We start from the raw sequence: 16,905 nt of genomic DNA on the forward strand, positions 1-16,905 counted from the left end.
TGTTCGGGATTAGAACTAAACAAAACAAAAACGGAGGCAATGTGGTTGGGAAAAAACAATCTACAACCCACAAACTTCTTTGGAATCAACTGGCCCCCGAAGTGTGTGTGTCTGGGCGTTTGCTTCTCCCGTGACTCGGAAATATCCGCAAAAGATAATTTCGAAAAAAGATTGCTTGCTCTAGAAAAATGTCTTAACGTCTGGTCATCAAGACATCTAACACTTTACGAGAAAATAAACATTGTCAAAAATTTAGCTCTTTCAAAGATAGTTTTTACTGCCTCTGTTCTCGGCGTACACAGTAGATTTGTTGACCAAGTGAGTAAGCTTCTTTCTAGCTTCGTATGGAACCACAAACCGCCTAAAATCAAACATTCGACAATGATTGGTAAGACTAAGGACGGCGGACGTAATATGCCTGACTTTAAAATCATAAATAATTCTCTGAAAGCAGGTTGGGTAAAACGGTTCCTTAATCCTCAAACGCAGTCCTGGAAGACAATACCCTTCGATCTTTTACATCACGCAGGCGGCCCCCTGCTGTTTGAATATAAATTTTCTTTAAAAACTTTTGCCCGAATTGTCCTTCCCACCACTTTTTTACCGCGACGTCCCAAATGCTTGGAAAGAGATTATTATGTACACTCCTACAACAAAGAAAGAAATAGAAAATGAGATCTTATGGAATAATCATTTTATCACAATCGGCGAAAAATCCATTTTTTTATCAACATTAGTATAACGCCGGAGTAAAGACCCTATCGGATGTTCTGGACGAAGAAGGAAATTTCTTGTCCTTTCCTGAATTTAGGAAGAAGTTTAAAATAAAAACAAACCTCCTACGGTATTTTGGGTTGTGCAACGCAATTCCAAAGTACTGGAAAGAAGCCTTTAACCGCGACCTTGAAAACGAATCAGTTAGCACAGGACAGTCGACACACCCTTTAAAATTTTCATTTTGGACTTGTCAGCAAGCACGCTCACTTTACGTCTCCAAAACGTTCCAAAAACCTACATCCCAAGTTCGTCTAATTAGGGCAGGTTTTACTAATCGGAGCATCGCGGCGTTATACATTCTCCCGTTCAAAGTCACAAAAAACATAAAACTCTCGATGTTTCAATTCAAAATAAACCACCATATTCTTCACACTCGCGACAAACTTTTTAGAGCTAAAATTATCGAAAATGATGAATGTCAGTTGTGTGGTGCAAGACAGACCCTAGGGCATCTGTTCGTAGAATGTCGGCACGTCCATTCTTTCTTGAACCTTCTTGCCTCTTGGTGGAACTCTTGTAACTTGCCCAAGGTAGCTCTGACGAACAAAGCTAAAATAAATGCACATCATCCCGAGAAGCGATCTTTCCGCGCTGTCAACCTTTGCCTGATAGTAGCCCGTTACTACATCTATACTGCAGCCAAAGAAAGTGAATCCTACAGCATAACAGCGTTCAAAGTATTGCTAAAAAGCAAACTATCCACGGAGTCACCAAGCGTTCGAGCATCCGTTAGCTTTTAGATACGTATATGTAGCGTTCTATTGATTTTATGTGTAATAAATGTCAAGCATAAGTAAAATGAATATTGTAAGTTACGGTATTGTGAATAGTATCAATAGTGTAAGTTACGATAGTATTGTGAGTAGTAGTAGTAGTAATAGTGTAGGTAGTAGTGTAATGTCAGCAACGGTGTAAGTGATATTAGCATTGTAAGTAATGCAAGTACTGTAGGTAGTGTTAGTATTGTAAGAAGTGTCAGTAGTGAAAGTAATGTTAGTATTGTATGTAATTATTTTATGATTTAAAAAAAAAAAGAGTATCGAAGTTAATCCTCCATATAGACCTTTTTCCCAAGGTAATCGGTTTCAAGTTATTTTTGGTATTATTTGTATCTCCAGATCTTTAGCAAATAACGTTACCAAAGGCGTTGAGTGGATGTTTTAGTGGGGGATAAAATTACTTTCAATGCCGCTTAGGCATTCCTGTTTGAACAAAATACCCGTCACAGAACTGGCTATTTCTCAGTCAGACTCGATCGGAGCAAAATTGTTTGATTAATTAACTTAGTCATCTAATAGTCCATTTTCCTCGTTTTCTTTTCACTTAACGTATTTTGCCACTTTTTGCGGATAATTGTAGATCTATTTTCAATACAATAAAAATTAACCTACAAGTTTACTTGACAATGACATCTCTGCTAGTTCTGTGTTTCCATCGAGTGATAGAAACACAATTTTTAACCAATCAGCGGGCGTTTTTTAGGACAGTTTTCTAAATGGGGATAAAGTGGGCAAGTGTTGTTTAATGTGCCCAATTTTGGGGCGTTTTGTGGCGCGGGGGGGAGGGGGTTCAAACCTGTGGTTTCTTCTACAGCTTCAATTTTTCGTCGGTCATAAGAGAAAAATCATAGCTGTTCGGGCTTCTTGGAGTCAAGTCAGTACTCGCAGTTCAGGTAAAATTCCTTCCATACCAAGAAGACGCATCACTACTTTTCACTAAGTCCGCACTTGGCAAAAATATACTATATCTCAGATATTCTTTAGCTTATTTGTGCCCATAGTGCTACAATTGACGTGGTATACACCCAAATATTCAACTACTGTTTCTTTTAACTATTTCTTACAGTGTTCTCTGTTTCTTTTTTTCTGACTATTGTTTTCGTTGCACTATGAACAAAACACTTCGTCTCTTTCTGTAGCATAAAAAGGAATAGAATACAAATGCAAACAAATAACCATTTATTTAACAAACTTTAATTCCTGCATTTTTATGTTTAATAACAACAAAACCTGAAGCAATCACAGATACAGAGCACACCCAGTAATCAGAGAAATCACTAGTGATATAATTAAGCAGTTGATCAAACCCGTCCCAGCCTACGTGATAATGCAAAAATAGGTGTTTTCTCGAAATCTAAGCCTGAGGTTTAGGAACTTCTTCAACGAAGATCCGGGACACTGAATTCCAGCCTGTGTAGGCGTCAGCATTTCCATAGCCAGCACAATTACCAACCCAGAATCCCACTCGCACCTTGCCTTTGTGGATGTTGTTGCAGTGGCCCTCGATATGGCGGACACGGATAATATTCTTGTGATGTCCTCCTCTTCCTTTATGCATGTACACAACGCCGTCAATTGGCAGAGGAGCGGCACATTCAGCACCGTTGAAAGTGAAATACCAGCGTTTGCAGCAAGCGTCACAGCCTTCGATTCTAAAATTGCCCGTCCAGTAAACATGGAGGGAAGTGTAAGAGACGTTCTTGGTGAACACACAGTCCTGTGGAAAAAAAAAACTATCATAAGAAAGAAGAAATGATACAAAATGCATACATATCGAAAAAATATTCCCCAATTCTGAAAATGTTTTATAATGCTTTACGTTAGATATAGTAAGAACCCAGTGATTTAACAACCTACAGGATGAAATTTCGCAATTAAATACCCAAAAATATATCAACCTGTTCAGCCTGGCAAAGAAAAATAGGTTCTTATACAAGAAATCACTCAGTTTTGAAGGTCTAAATTCTGGATTTTAATTCTTTGAGAAACTTCTGACAAACATTTATTGCGTACATGTGTTTTCTTTGATCTACATTTTTTTTGGATTTTCCCAGGAGCCATAACCGGGGACGGAAACCGTAAACGCGCGCCATTTCTAGTATTGGGGCTGTCCCTATGATATGGGACAATTCTTCTAGTTTTAGAACAAATTGCGCCATCCTGTGCGGCACACGCGCGTACATACTGCGAGGATTTTTGCGGATGTAGCGCGGGGAAATGGCGTCCGAAATTTCGAAATGTTTGATGCTTTTGGCCCACAAATCAATACGTTCATGTCTGTTGGAATTTTGTTTCAGTAATTTCGTCGTAAGCTGCTCCAGTTTGAGGGAAGTAAGAGAGTGTTAAATTTAGTTATGTCCCGCCTTATATCACTGACGAAGTTGTGTTCCGCTGCTTCTTTTACAAGAGCTCCACATTACTCCACTCTAAGTTTCACATATGTTGAAGATTAACAGCTTTTCCATAACACAGCAAAAAACTAGTTGGATATGTTTGGATATGACAGCGTTCCAGGACTTCAAAGTTTTCCTTCTCTTGCCACACGCTTGCGACGATTTCGCCAGAATCTCGACCGAAAAGTAAAAAAAAAAGGTATTAAATTGCAATTTTGAGTTTCGCCTAAATTGTACGCAACGCTTAATGTTTTATCAAGGCCCAATAACTGACAATAAGGTTTGTCTGTAGATGCTGCTCAGATTTTTTTGTATAAAACTCCAATATATTGTCTGTTGTCGATGAATATGAGCGCCCGCCGATGCGTGTTTTGCACAGTCAGTAAAACATGACAAACTGGAGTTCCGCGCTTTCGAGTGAAAACGTACATCGAACTCATATAATATCTCTAGTTCTTAAATATGTTTAAGTTTGAAAAATGTTTGAGAACATATTAAAAGCATAGCTGAAAATATGGGAATACAGCAAAAACAATCAACAAAGTTACGATGACTCTTTCTTTAATCAACTCGAATAACGATTTCGATTTCGTTGGTTGAGTTATCAAAACTCCTCAGTTGTCTATTTTATTTCCGCAGTGTAAAATTTCACTATGTTAAAGAAACACACGATGTAAGTAGCCTTTTGGCGTTGGTGAATATTGTGGCAGCATCTCAGTACAAAAGATGACGAAAGAAATCTTTCTCAAGATTTGCTGACAATTGAAAACACCGACTGGGATTTGAAAGTGTTCGCGCTGCACTATTCAATGTACGCGACAGACTTTCCTTTCAAAAACTTTTGCCGGCAAATTCGCCAAACAAACAGAAACAATAAGAAACTATCAAAAACAGGGTTTGGTTATGGTTAAGCATTGTTTGGGAAACTCACAAATTAACTCGATACCAGAGTAAGGAGTTTTCTTGCATAACGTTTCTTTACAGAACAAACACAAAATCTTACTCGTACAACTAGCGCGAGCAGATATTATTCATTCACCGCGCGAAATTGAAGTTCTTGTTTTCGACCCTGGAAAAACTCACCTTTTCCATCAGCTCAGACCATAAAACTACATATAACAGCTCTGGTTCTTATTCCCTGCCTTATTCCCTGCCATCGCTGTGAAAAATCTGCAAGAGAATCTCGCAACTCTCACCATTTCATCACGCAACGTGACAACATCCACGCGAGAGCCTCCGACATGTGCGTGGATCCGCGCGGATATATGACGTCAGGATGGCGCGATTTGTTCTAAAAATAGAAAAATTGTCCCATGTCATAGGTGCGCGCGGATCCCAAGACTTACGGTCTCCGTCCCCGATTATGGCTCCTGATTTTCCCTAGAAATATTTTTTTTTCTATAAAGCTACCGTGCAATACAGACAATTGAAAATTCAAATGTCTTATGAAATAAAATATAGAAATGTATTTATACTCCTCTAAAAAATAAGAACCTATTAAGAACCTAATCAACCTGAATTGTGTAAAACTACCCTAAAATATAAGAACCTGCTCAGCCTGACCTCGAAAATTCTAGGTTTTATATGAGGGTTTTCACCGTAGTACAATCGATTGAACTGAGCTAACGAACATTTTTGCGATACAAGAAAACACTCACCTTAATCAGACCGTTGTCTTTGCCATCATTCACGTTTTTCCACACACACTCTTTCCAGTTCTTATAAGACATCACACCAGGAGTTCGATGGATTCCACTCTCACCACGCTGCCCCTTTTGGCCAGGAGGGCCCTGGAAACCAGGTTCTCCTTTGGCGCCATTCTTTCCATTGTTACCAGGAGTTCCTGGAGGTCCCTGGAGTCCAGTCTTCCCCGGACTTCCCTGGTCACCTTTGGCTCCGTCACGGCCATCACGGCCATCACGACCTGGTGCCCCAGGAGACCCAGGCTTGCCGTGCATACCAGGGATACCACCATAACAGAAAGGAAGAGGCTGGGATAACAAAATAGTTCTATAGTTATATAGGTTTCGCAATCATAAATTTTAATTTAAGGTTTATCACTGTCACCAGTACAGAGTTTTTGTATTTTGAGTTGTTTTCACTGAGTCCATTCTCAAGGAGCGTTTAATTCCAAAATTAGAATGATTCACGAGCTTGAGACAATGATTGGAAAATCAAATGGTAAATTAAAAACTCACAATATGAAATGGGGCAAGTACAAAAACAGATTTGCTGCGCTGAACTAGTATTACATCTAAAAGTAAAATTAAAGAGAGTTAATTAAGAGGAACTGAGGTATGTGTGTATGTAAATGTATGATGTACCGTATCTGTTTGTTTATGAATTATGTTTGGTTTTAAAAAATTGTAAGTAACTTCAAGTCAAAAAAATAAAATAATAAAATAGAAAAAAAAATTCTCAAGGAGCAGCAGAAAAAATACCAAGTTTACGATATTGCTTCGGAAGAAGTTTAAAATTTGAGAATATCATCGATATGCTAAGTCAAAATACGAAAATTGGTGATCCAGGTTTCAGTTAATTTTTATTTCTCACAAAACATTTTTTCCACTCTTTAAAGCTTAACTTTTAGTCTTTTTCTTTCTTGCTACTTTATTTCCTTCCTATTATAATCAGTTCCCTGCATTTCCCCTTGGTTTGGTGGCATTATATTTTTACAATTGTTATATCGAAGACTGATTGAAATAGTAATGAAACAAAAGGCAGATTGTTTGCTTGATTCAAATGGTTAAATAGTCGAAGTTATAAATAGGGCAACGTCGACGCATCTGTTTACATCCAAAGTTAAATCAATATTCTAAATGCAAAGAAATGTCGTTTTACTCTTACCAGAAATTAACATTTGTCAGGTAACGCAATAACTCACCATTTTGTAGGACGATTGATTGGTTTTGTTGTTTGCTGTGACACAGTAAAACAACAAAAACATCGCAGACAGGGACAACACGGATATTACAGAGACTTTGTGCGAAATGAAGGCCATTTCTTAGTTCTTCACGATCTTGCTGCGAAAAAAATGTTTAAAAAGACCGGATCAGTATAAGTAAGCCTACAAGAGAGAAATTATTTTCTCTTACAAAATTACAGTCGGAATTTTCCAGCCTTAAGGTACTTTCTTCTAGGTTTTGAGACGTTTCTCTCATTTTACACATTTGAATAAAGCTTTGGTCAAGTGGTGCTTGTCTAGTCTACTGGAACTGACTTGTGACCATTTTTCAAGTGTTGCACTAAGATGCGATTTGTGTTATTTAAATGACAATGCTTCGAAAATTGAATGTCATCTCTTTCACTTACGACAAATTCTCTCTCATTGGCATAAATGGGTATTGGCGAATTTTGAAAGAAACGTTCTATTTTTCCTCATGCAGGTGCTTTTTGCACTTGTGTTGCTAATAAAGCAACGCATATGGATGTTTCCGCAATTTTTAGAGCAAACTCGCGATAATAGTTTTGACTTCGGAAAATTCTGGCCAAGCGGAGAAATTTGTAACGCCATCTAAACTATAGAGAAGGGATTTTACAAAAGACTAATTTCGTTTTAAATTTTAAAATGGCATCGAATATTTTTTTTTTCTAGATTTTAGAGTTTGGACAAAATTTGCCTAATTTTTTTTCCGTTGCAATACATATTAAGAAACTATTGAGAAACTGTATATTGAGATATTAGTCGCAGGAGCAAAGGAATAAGAGAAAATTATGATACCTCTAAGCTCGAAGGATTGCTCCTCTGTTCCAAACACTTGTTGAAAAACTCACTGTGAAGGAGTGATAAGTAAGTTACGTGTGTAATAGAGTTTTTAGCCTTTGTGTTGACTCTGGTTCGTGTTCGGACCTGTTTACTGTTGACCATGAGTCGAGCTCTTTCAATAGTACATTACATCACTGATAATGTTGATGACAGTTGTTTTGTTTTTATACAATGAAGAAAAAATACGATTTTAACTTCCTGTTACGTTGTATTAAACAAATATCACGTTTTTTCTCAGAGTTAAGATTGTGCGGAGTTTTTGTCGAATAGACCTTGCAGTGTTTTCTAAAACAGTGAGAGCGATACGATAACTTTTTACCCTTAGCAATTCGTCGATCAAGAATCTTGTCCGTGAAGACTTAAAAAAGAGCAATGATCAGTTTTGTTTTTCTGAAGGAGTTTAGTTAAGACCTCGTTGGTTATGCTACAGACAATCTTGACTTGTTTGTCAAAAAGAAAAATAACCTTACCCAAACATTTTCTGCACACTACTGTTCTTTATTCAATCTACGATATTTACTTTACACAACTGTTTGTGAAAGCGAATCTTTTCGCGAATAACTAGGAATATTTCTATGGTAAGGACTCTATTGTTAACGAAGAGAACATTTTTATTTCTGTAATTATAGTTGCTATAGATTAATTAAAGTGCACGTTTCGGAAATGAAAGAATCGAAACGATATACTTCTCAAATAAATGTCAAACATCAAAATTTTGATGAAATGAAATTTTGTACTGGACCTGAGGTCTAACCGAGGTTTAATAAATCAAACTTTCTCGTTCTTTTGGCTGAAGTGAGCATGTGTTCACCACAACAATGAATATTGAGACAGTCCATGAAAGTGTTTCATATGCTGATACTTATCAACAACATGGTCCGCCTTTAGCAATATCCGTAAGTGTTTCATTATAGTAGTTCCTCTCTATCTTGTACCCGCTGAATTCATATTACTAATTTCGATACCAGTTTCAATGGCCATACACTTAACACATTCATGTCAATAGTTTTTTACGCGTCTTTTTTCATCTTGATTAAAAAAGTAAATTTGGTAGACTCATTCGCACAGTGAGTACCTGTTAATACGTAATATTGACCTGACAACGTATCACAAAATGGCATTAATATTCTTTATTTTTTATTCATTTATTTTATTATTTTTTTTTTTTTGAAATTCTTAACAGTTTGCTTGGAAGGAAAACTAAATTTACTCTGATATACATCACTGATAAGTTAAACTGGCGATGGCTGGGCAAAATTAGATAAAGTTAATCGCTGGTGTTAGCTAATTAACGTAATGGGTTTCTTGCTCAATACTATTCAAAGGCAACTAACATAAGTTTTCAGTTTGGCTTGTTGGAAACAGACTCTTCTCTCGAAACAAGAAGACCATCCGCAAAAAGTGGCACCTAATAAATTGAAAAGAATCTTTCTACTAAATGTATGTGGAACTGAGAGACTTCTTCTTTTCTTCTTTTTTATAGAAATCGCGGTAACGATATAAACACGAGTTCTGTTGGAAAGCGCATTCGACTAATCCACGCATTCTGTGATAAAAGCAGTCATGATTTAAAGCAAACATTTTGTCGGCAACCATCTTTTAATATCTCCATGTATACTTTTGATAGGGTGAAGAATCTTGTCTAGCTCACATCTGAGAATATAAAGCCACATTAGCCAGTAGTCAAGGAGTTTTGCATCTATCTTACTGATATCAATGAATTATCATTCGTATATTTAAAGCCTCTAAATTAATATAACAAATTGGCTAAGTTTTAAAAACGAGTTCCACTAGTTTTGCAAAACAGCGTTTCCACTGCAATGTAATTCATTCTTACAGTCAGAGTCTCGCAAAAATGTTATGGGCAAGAGATTGGAAAACGAGAAGTAAAGTCGGTGGCCCCTAAAGCGAATAATCGAGGGCCAAACAAGCCAAATCTGGTAGCGGTTTGCCCCTGTGCCCCAGTTTAAATCTGTTTTCTTTTAGTACCTACAACGTTTGGGTTTCTATTCATTTATTTACTTTACTCTGTAAGTGCGGCCTGAATAGTGGCTCGCTAAAATTGAAATAGAATATTCTAAATGGCGCGGGTGAAAATCACATCAGTCGGCAAATTTCTGGAGAAAAATATCGCAAAATAAAATTCTTCTTTTATACGGCATCTATTAGACTGAAAATATGATCTTACAAAAACAGCGAAGCGGAAAGGAAAAATTATAAATTGTCATAACATGGGTCGAATAAATATTTATAAACGTAACCGGACGAAATGTGCTTTCAGCCGTAGCTTTACTAAAACTAACTTTTAGCTACAATCTCTCCGTCGACAAAATCCTGTTTCATTATTTTCACTTTATATGTAACAATGAAAGCGATACAATTAATTGTTTGTAAATTAATAAAGCCCTAAGTATCCTGTTTCTTCAAGAGTAATTGCTTTCTTTTACTTCTAATTAAGAATTTAAATTAAGAACTCTTGCTTTCTTCTGCTTATCAACACAGACGATTTTGACTTGGTTGTCGAAAAAATTCGCCTTCAGGTCGTTCCAAAGTTTGCTCAATATTGTCACTGACAATAGCACTTCTGCATTATATGAAAGACTTCGTAATAAAGTGTCCAAAAAGTTTGTAGTTTATCAAAGAAAATTTGACGTTGCAAGACAATCAAATATCTTAGTCAGTGACGAGGATTGTTCAGTCTGACGGGTTTGTTTGTTTAAAGAATTTTCTCTATTTGCATTATTAAACATGTCACTAAATACAATTGAACGTGTTTTTTCATACTTTTATTTTAGCGCAGTTAGCTGTTGCAGTGTTTATATTTCATCTGTTTCTTAATTATTTGCAAATAAACAGATTCTTTTTACAAAACAAGTCGCTGGTCAGTAGGACTCTGGCAAATCTATTAGCCTCACTAGGCTTTATGTTTCCTTCCAGTTGTAATTTCAGCGAATTATCGTTTTAGTGATTTTTTTTTTTTTCTTTAATTCTGCGGGCAGCGCGCTGTCGCATTAAAATACACAATTGAGTCAAGATATCGAGCTATGCAAATATTCAGTTTCGATGAATCATCAGAAAGTTAACTCTTCCTTTTTTTCGTTATAACGCTTGAGATTTGGCTGCGCTCTAGAAACTGAATTGATTATTGAGTCTAGATTATTCGGTTTCCAAATTCGTTCTCGATCTCTAACCGGTTTACGTACATAATAGAACAAAATCTTATGAAAATTATATTAAAATTTAATTTTGATTCTGACTGGTTGAATGCCTTAAGTAGTATCACCGCCAAAGCATGAAATCGTTAAATTTTCACCGAGAGCTGAGGTCGTTTTATAATCTGAGTCGCATATTTTCCATTTCATCTGTACCGACGAAACAAAACACCCGATCACCCGTCCCCCGGTGAACATGTACTACGACATCTCCGGGGCGATGCGCGCCTCAATAGACCATTTTGAACCAAATTATTTCATGAACGTCGGCGTCCTTTTCTCGATTTGTAGCACTTAATAAAAGCTAAACAAGGTTTTTTTCGATGTTTTGTTACAGTGACGACTTTCCTTGCGATGGAAAATAGACTATTCTTTAGAGTTAGCTTTCCGGGCAGTGCTGATTGAGTATACTGTTGTTGATCAGTTAAGGAAAATTGCTAATTAACTTATACTTGCCAGATTACCTTATGATTTATGAATATCTGTAAATATTGATTACCCTCTCAAACTAACCGGTTGTTTTACGTACCTATACTCAATTGTTGTTGGATTTTTCATTTAAGACAAGTATTCGTCGGTTGGGAGTCTTAAATTTGCTGAGTTTCCTTTCATTTAAGAATTTCGATGTTCTCAAACTTAGCAGTCATTTTAATTGCTAAAGCCAATGTTTCTTTGTTTAAGACGACTCCTAAGCGAAACGTTCTGCTACTCAGTCATTTGCAAATTCTTACTAATTTCACAATGTCCAACTTTACAATACATCCAAATATTCATTTCACTGCGCACATCTTGACTCTGTGGCTATCGGGAATTATAGAAATGTAATTTTGTCGAGAACTTACCGTGTTAGTATACCAAGGATTGAGCTTTTGACGAACCAACCAACAAAGCCCTCGACAATAAGATGATCAGTGGTATTTCACTTCGCAGATGCTCACAGTTTTTCTGAATGTGTATTTTTCGTTAGTTTTCGTTTTACCTTGATGTGTTTTCACATTTGAAATTAATAATCTCGAACTGTTAATAAATCAGTAAATTATCTTCTTCAATAAGTGAAGTCACTTCTTTATTTACAAGTTCCTACTGTGCCTTTGTCCTTTTTACAAAATTAAACAGTGATTAAGTTTCTCTTACCTTCGCATCATTGCCTTTCATCTGTCTATTGACGATTGACCGTAGTATTTTGGAGAATGCTTGCGCTGTTTTCATACTACAGAGTAAAATCAGCCGGATCCTTTGGTAAATTTTCAGATCGTTTATCAATCTACACATCCTGATGAGGTCATCAGCTTAGTACCCAGACTTATTCCTTACACTGACGTGCGTTGATTGCCAAAGCCAATCTCGTTCCCATGCTCCTCTCTATCTCGAGGTAGAAGGAGGTTGTGCCAAAACATGTATATGACGTCATCACCTGTTCCCAGGGCCCTGCTTGTGCTATTTGCTCCCAAAAGATTAGGCAGAGCTTTAATCTAGTCTTAGAAATGAGGCGCGTTTAGTTGGATGAACTGTAAAATCAACCTGCTGGATCACAGTGTAGAATCAAGGTGGAATCCATTGATTAGCTGTGCGAAGAATGACGCATTTGATTCTTTTTAATTGGATAAATTGTCTTGCAACTAATACAGCAAGTGGTGAGGCTGCAACTAACATGTGACCTTGGTGACGGAATAAACTATTCTTCTTCCTTTCTCTCTTTTTTAAGCACGTAATTTATTATTCTAATTCTTCTCCGAATGCACTCTTTCTTCCCTGACGATCTTGTTTAAGCAAATGTTAATCTTTTCTAGCTCTATATATTTAAAGGGAGACAAATAATTTAGCGGAAAAAGAACGTTGAGACAGCACACATTTCTGTTGTAAATTACCCGGCCTTTCAGTTAATGATATCCAGTCCCTGAGTTAGTTGTTTGAATCTGAACAGCGACAGGCTTTGAGGCCAAAAAAGGTGCCAAAACTGCTGCTGTTCATACAGTAAACCACAAGGGTTTCTTATCAGTTCCATAAAATCTCCTGGTGCATTGTTAAATTACAACCAGTTACAATCATACAACTGTTGCTGCACAGCCAATCTACTCGTGCCCACTTACGTGAAAAATGAAGTGTTTTAACAACTTGATATGGGAAAAATAAAAACGTTCGCAATTAAGATGATCACTTTAGAAACAATTGGCTATAAAGTTAAACTTAAGACTGATTTATGTTAATTTCCAAGCTAATAGGTTGGACCGTCTCTGTTACAGCAGTTTTTTGTGTAGTTTTAATGATGATTTCAATGTTTATCTTGTTTCTGTCTGAGCTTCTACCTCATTTGACACTATTCTACCTTAATTTGCTTTTATGGTGGAGCTCGTAGGTTTCCTTGTTGGTATTTTCGATATCTAGTTTTCTTTTTTAAATTTTAGTCATGTTTGAAACTTTGTAAAATTCGTGGTAACGTGGACTTCCCTGTCACATCGCTTCCTTGTACACTCGCCAATTTTGGGATATTTTTGTGAAACTATCGCATTTTTCGTTGACGCCACCAACCTTCGTTGTTTTTGTAAACTTTTTAATCTGCCAAAATTAGTAGAAAAAATTGGAATATTTAGTAATTTTCATAGCTGCGTTATTCAATTTGCAAATCTAGAATGAAGAAACAGACAAGCAACAACATTTTTGTCAATCTTTCTGCCATTTATTTAACATCAGCAAAAATACAGAGTACATGGAGAAATTAACAGGAACCCGCAATATACGATAAAGCAATTTATCACCGTCCTATCCGCCTTTCTGCACGAATGGATGTTTTGTATCAAGATCTAAGTCTGGGGTTTAGGAATGTCTTCATAAATATCCGGCACACTGAATTGTATCCAGTGTAGGCGTCATAACATCCACTGAATCCAGCACAATTAGTGACCCAGAATCCCACGCGCACCTTGTCTTTGCGGATGTGGTTACAGTGCCCCTCAATAGGGAGTTTACGAAACCACGACGCCGACACCGAGGACAACGTTGATTAAAAAATGAATTTATATTTTACCAACGAATCTCGCGATACTCTTAAGTCATTTACTTTGTTTATCATTGTCAAAACTATCGCAAAACTAAATCCGGAACATAGCGATAAATTTGAAGTAAAAATTTAAAAAATTAGCTGTCGTGGTTCACGTTCTCCAGACAACGCAAAATTTGGTCATTTCACGTTGCTATTTTGCAGAGGACGGCAAAGAAATGTACCAAGAATTATAACGCACGTGCACAGCCATTGTTCTGCTCATTAATTCTTTTGTTCGGTGACGTACCCGTTGCCGTTGCCGTCGTGGTTTCGTAAACTCCCTAATATGGCGGACACGACTAGGATTTGTACCACTACCTTTATACATGAACAAAACACCATCAATTGGAAGGGGGCCTGAACATTCAGCACCGTTGAAAGTGAAATACCAGCGTAAGCAGCAGTTGTCACAGTTGTAGATTCTTAAAGCACCAGCCCAGTAAACATTGAGCGAAGTGTCAGAGAAGTTCTCAGTGAACACACACTCCTGTACAGAATGGAAAGAGAATAGAAATGAAAGGAATCGATAATTGATCATGAAACTATGATAATCATAAACTTATTTATGTATTTTAGGCAAGAGACTGAGTTGTTCATAGCTTCTTGATTCTAGGGTAATAGCGACAAATTAAGACTCGCTGAAATCGCTTAAGGTAATTCCTCTGAAATAAAAGTGACAATAGATTTTTGTTCAAACTTTGTCCACTGGATATTTGTCATATGATAACTTCAATTTCGAAATAAAAAAGGGGGGTGCCCATGCTCATTAAGGAGCAGTGAGGCATTGAAAATGCCCCATTTTGGCATTATTTAATGCTTATTATAAGAACGCATTCCCAGTAATTGTAATATCTTTGTGAGCCCGGACTCATAAGAACACGCATTAAACTACAGTCAATACATTGTGTCGGACACAAATAAACGTTTAAAGTTTGATTCAGACAGAAAGCTAAATCCTTGGTTAAAAATTTGAACTAAATTTCTTGACGTGGTTACCAACTGCCAAATAGAAAAGACCACCGTGTATCTGCTATTTTTCTTATTTATTCAATTTTCAGCAATAGAAATTAGATCAGTCTTTTCTCACGCAAAGCTGAGTTGATTACAATGAGTGGAAAAAAAATTGGGGTGCCCGTGCTCGTTGGTGAGCTAGAGCCATTTTTCAACTGACAGAGCTCAATATCAAGGCAATTCCGTCATGTTTTCAATGTGCGCGTGCACGTGCGCGCGCTAATGACGCCATAAATTATGCGCAGTAAGGATGTGCAATGCAAATGCGAGGAATGACCTTAACACGACCTAAAACACCCCGAAAATGCAAACTAAACACAAAGAAAGAAAAGAATTGTGTTCTTATTGCCAGTTTTACTCAGCTCGATTAGCTTTTTAGTTATCCTGAGTAAACATTACCTCTTTTTTGTATTAATATATTATATTGTAATGTTTAACTTTTTTTTTATTTGGTAATAAAGCTTGTTGTTGTTAGTTTATTGCTATTTTCCAGTTCCTAATACATTCTTTTCATTCCCACATAAATCCTTATGTTTTGAAATATGATTAGCTATCACCAAAAACAACGCTAACTCATATTCAGTGAGCTTGAGAAAGCTGTGTGTTATTATCTGACATAAAATAAAAGTATTTTTACATTCTACAAAAATCAATCACCTTGATCAGACCGTTGTCTTTGTCGTCATTTAAGTCTTTCCATGCGCAGTCTTTCCAGTTCCTATGAGACATCCGACCAGGTGCCACATCCCCGCGCTCCCCTTTTTGTCCGCTCGGGCCCTTGGCACCAGTTTCTCCTTGCAGTCCTGGAGGTCCCACTGGTCCAGTCATTCCAGCAGGTCCCTGATTTCCGTCACAGCCATCACGTCCATCCCGTCCGGGTACCCCTGGGGTACCAGGCTTGCCATGTGTACCGGGCTGATATGCGCAGCAGAAGGAAGATGGCTTAAAGTAAAACGACAATTTGGTTTAGTTGTAAGGTATGGTAAACATGTTAAGGGACTAATAGTGAATATATAATATTCTTTGTGCTCTTATGAGTTACATTATAAAATAACTGCTACTACGCGCGCGCTCATTGGTCGATAGGTGTGTTTTGATTAGAGTATGTAAACACGGTTGTGACGCTTTAGAATTCGCGCGTACATTGGGAATTATTTTATAAAAGCAATAGGGCACATTTTTCCTGATTACATAGCCTCATCTAAACACTCGCGGGGGGGGAAGGGGGGTGGAGGGGAGACTGGGAAATTCTTGAAAGTCATGCAAACCAGAGACGTAGTCGAGGCTTAGCATAACTATCTCGAATTCTCCCAACCCTCCTCGTGTTTAGATGAGGCTATTTTAACACGGAAAAAGTGCTCTGTTACTTAACTGTAAATAGCTGTTGTATCATGTCAACCGCTGTAGGTATATTCAGGATCAATCTACCCCTTGGTCAAAAATGGTCTAAAGTGGCATTCTTACTGGTTTCAAGCTACAAAATTGTTAAAGGAAATTGGGGCCTTCCACGAAATCCTGCACCGCTCTTAATTCCTTTCCATTTTCGTATAACATGCAGTTAAGGGCCAAGAAAGCCATTTCTCAATGCTTTTTGTGTACAGAATTGATTTAGCGAAGTAATGGTCCATAAAAGTGCTCTTTCAGTATCTGGCTGTACCGTGAATTGACCTCCGGTTTGTTTACTGTCAAGGTTTCCCGTAGAAGCACAGATTGTCATCAGCAAAATAATCGATAAACTTAACGTGGTGGTGAACCGTACTTCAATCAAAGGATTTACCAAGGTAGTGACCTGTAAATTAGAATACATAACGAAATTAGCTTAACTGTATCACCCATCATTCCAACCTTTCAAGCTGGACAAAGGAAATAAAGAAGCAAACTTTAAACGAGAATAGAAAAGTGAATAAAACAAGAAAAAAACCAAGGG

General features: G+C 37.2%; 2 protein-coding genes and 1 pseudogene across 3 annotated transcripts; 1 reads left to right on the top strand and 2 right to left on the bottom strand.

Moving 5' to 3' along the window:
* Positions 1-381: 381 nt before the first annotated feature.
* On the top strand, positions 382-1,517 carry LOC149106239 (uncharacterized; annotated as a pseudogene).
* A 1,201-nt stretch (positions 1,518-2,718) lies between these two features.
* Positions 2,719-12,200, bottom strand: LOC110062519 (collagen triple helix repeat-containing protein 1-like). Of its 2 annotated transcripts, XM_089297776.1 has the most exons (5): positions 12,062-12,200; positions 7,671-7,722; positions 6,834-6,972; positions 5,608-5,940; positions 2,719-3,273 (listed from the first exon to the last, which is right to left on the bottom strand). In XM_089297776.1, exons 3-5 carry the CDS (start codon positions 6,948-6,950, stop codon positions 2,911-2,913), a joined length of 813 nt encoding a protein of 270 aa, XP_089153902.1. In that variant the 5' UTR covers positions 6,951-6,972; positions 7,671-7,722; positions 12,062-12,200; the 3' UTR covers positions 2,719-2,910. The 2 variants fall into 2 exon arrangements, with proteins under 2 accessions (XP_089153902.1, XP_089153903.1); XM_089297777.1 differs by lacking the exon at positions 7,671-7,722.
* Positions 12,201-13,721: 1,521 nt separating this feature from the next.
* On the bottom strand, positions 13,722-16,904 carry LOC110061108 (uncharacterized). Its single transcript, XM_089298383.1, has 4 exons — positions 16,636-16,904; positions 15,636-15,920; positions 14,255-14,454; positions 13,722-13,884 (listed from the first exon to the last, which is right to left on the bottom strand). Exons 1-4 carry the CDS (start codon positions 16,783-16,785, stop codon positions 13,722-13,724), a joined length of 798 nt encoding a protein of 265 aa, XP_089154509.1. The 5' UTR covers positions 16,786-16,904.
* Position 16,905: the final 1 nt, after the last annotated feature.

This window comes from Orbicella faveolata, unplaced genomic scaffold, assembly GCF_042242905.1.
Source record: "Orbicella faveolata isolate gen_17 unplaced genomic scaffold, um_ofav_v1 contig_3, whole genome shotgun sequence".
In the NCBI taxonomy this organism is placed as follows: Eukaryota; Metazoa; Cnidaria; class Anthozoa; order Scleractinia; family Merulinidae; genus Orbicella; species Orbicella faveolata.

Bases quoted from the DNA above. Each gene is read 5' to 3' on its own strand.
- LOC110061108 (XM_089298383.1), bottom strand. From the start codon at position 16,785: ATGTATTCTAATTTACAGGTCACTACCTTGGTAAATCCTTTGATTGAA. The intron at 15,921-16,635 runs GTACAGCCAGAT...TTTTACTTTAAG, and splicing joins AAACCGGAGGTCAATTCACG to CCATCTTCCTTCTGCTGCGC. The intron at 14,455-15,635 runs GTGATTGATTTT...CATTCTGTACAG, and splicing joins AAGACAACGGTCTGATCAAG to GAGTGTGTGTTCACTGAGAA.
- LOC110062519 (XM_089297777.1), bottom strand. From the start codon at position 6,950: ATGGCCTTCATTTCGCACAAAGTCTCTGTAATATCCGTGTTGTCCCTG. The intron at 5,941-6,833 runs GTGAGTTATTGC...TTGTTATCCCAG, and splicing joins ATCAATCGTCCTACAAAATG to CCTCTTCCTTTCTGTTATGG. The intron at 3,274-5,607 runs GTGAGTGTTTTC...TTTTTTCCACAG, and splicing joins AAGACAACGGTCTGATTAAG to GACTGTGTGTTCACCAAGAA.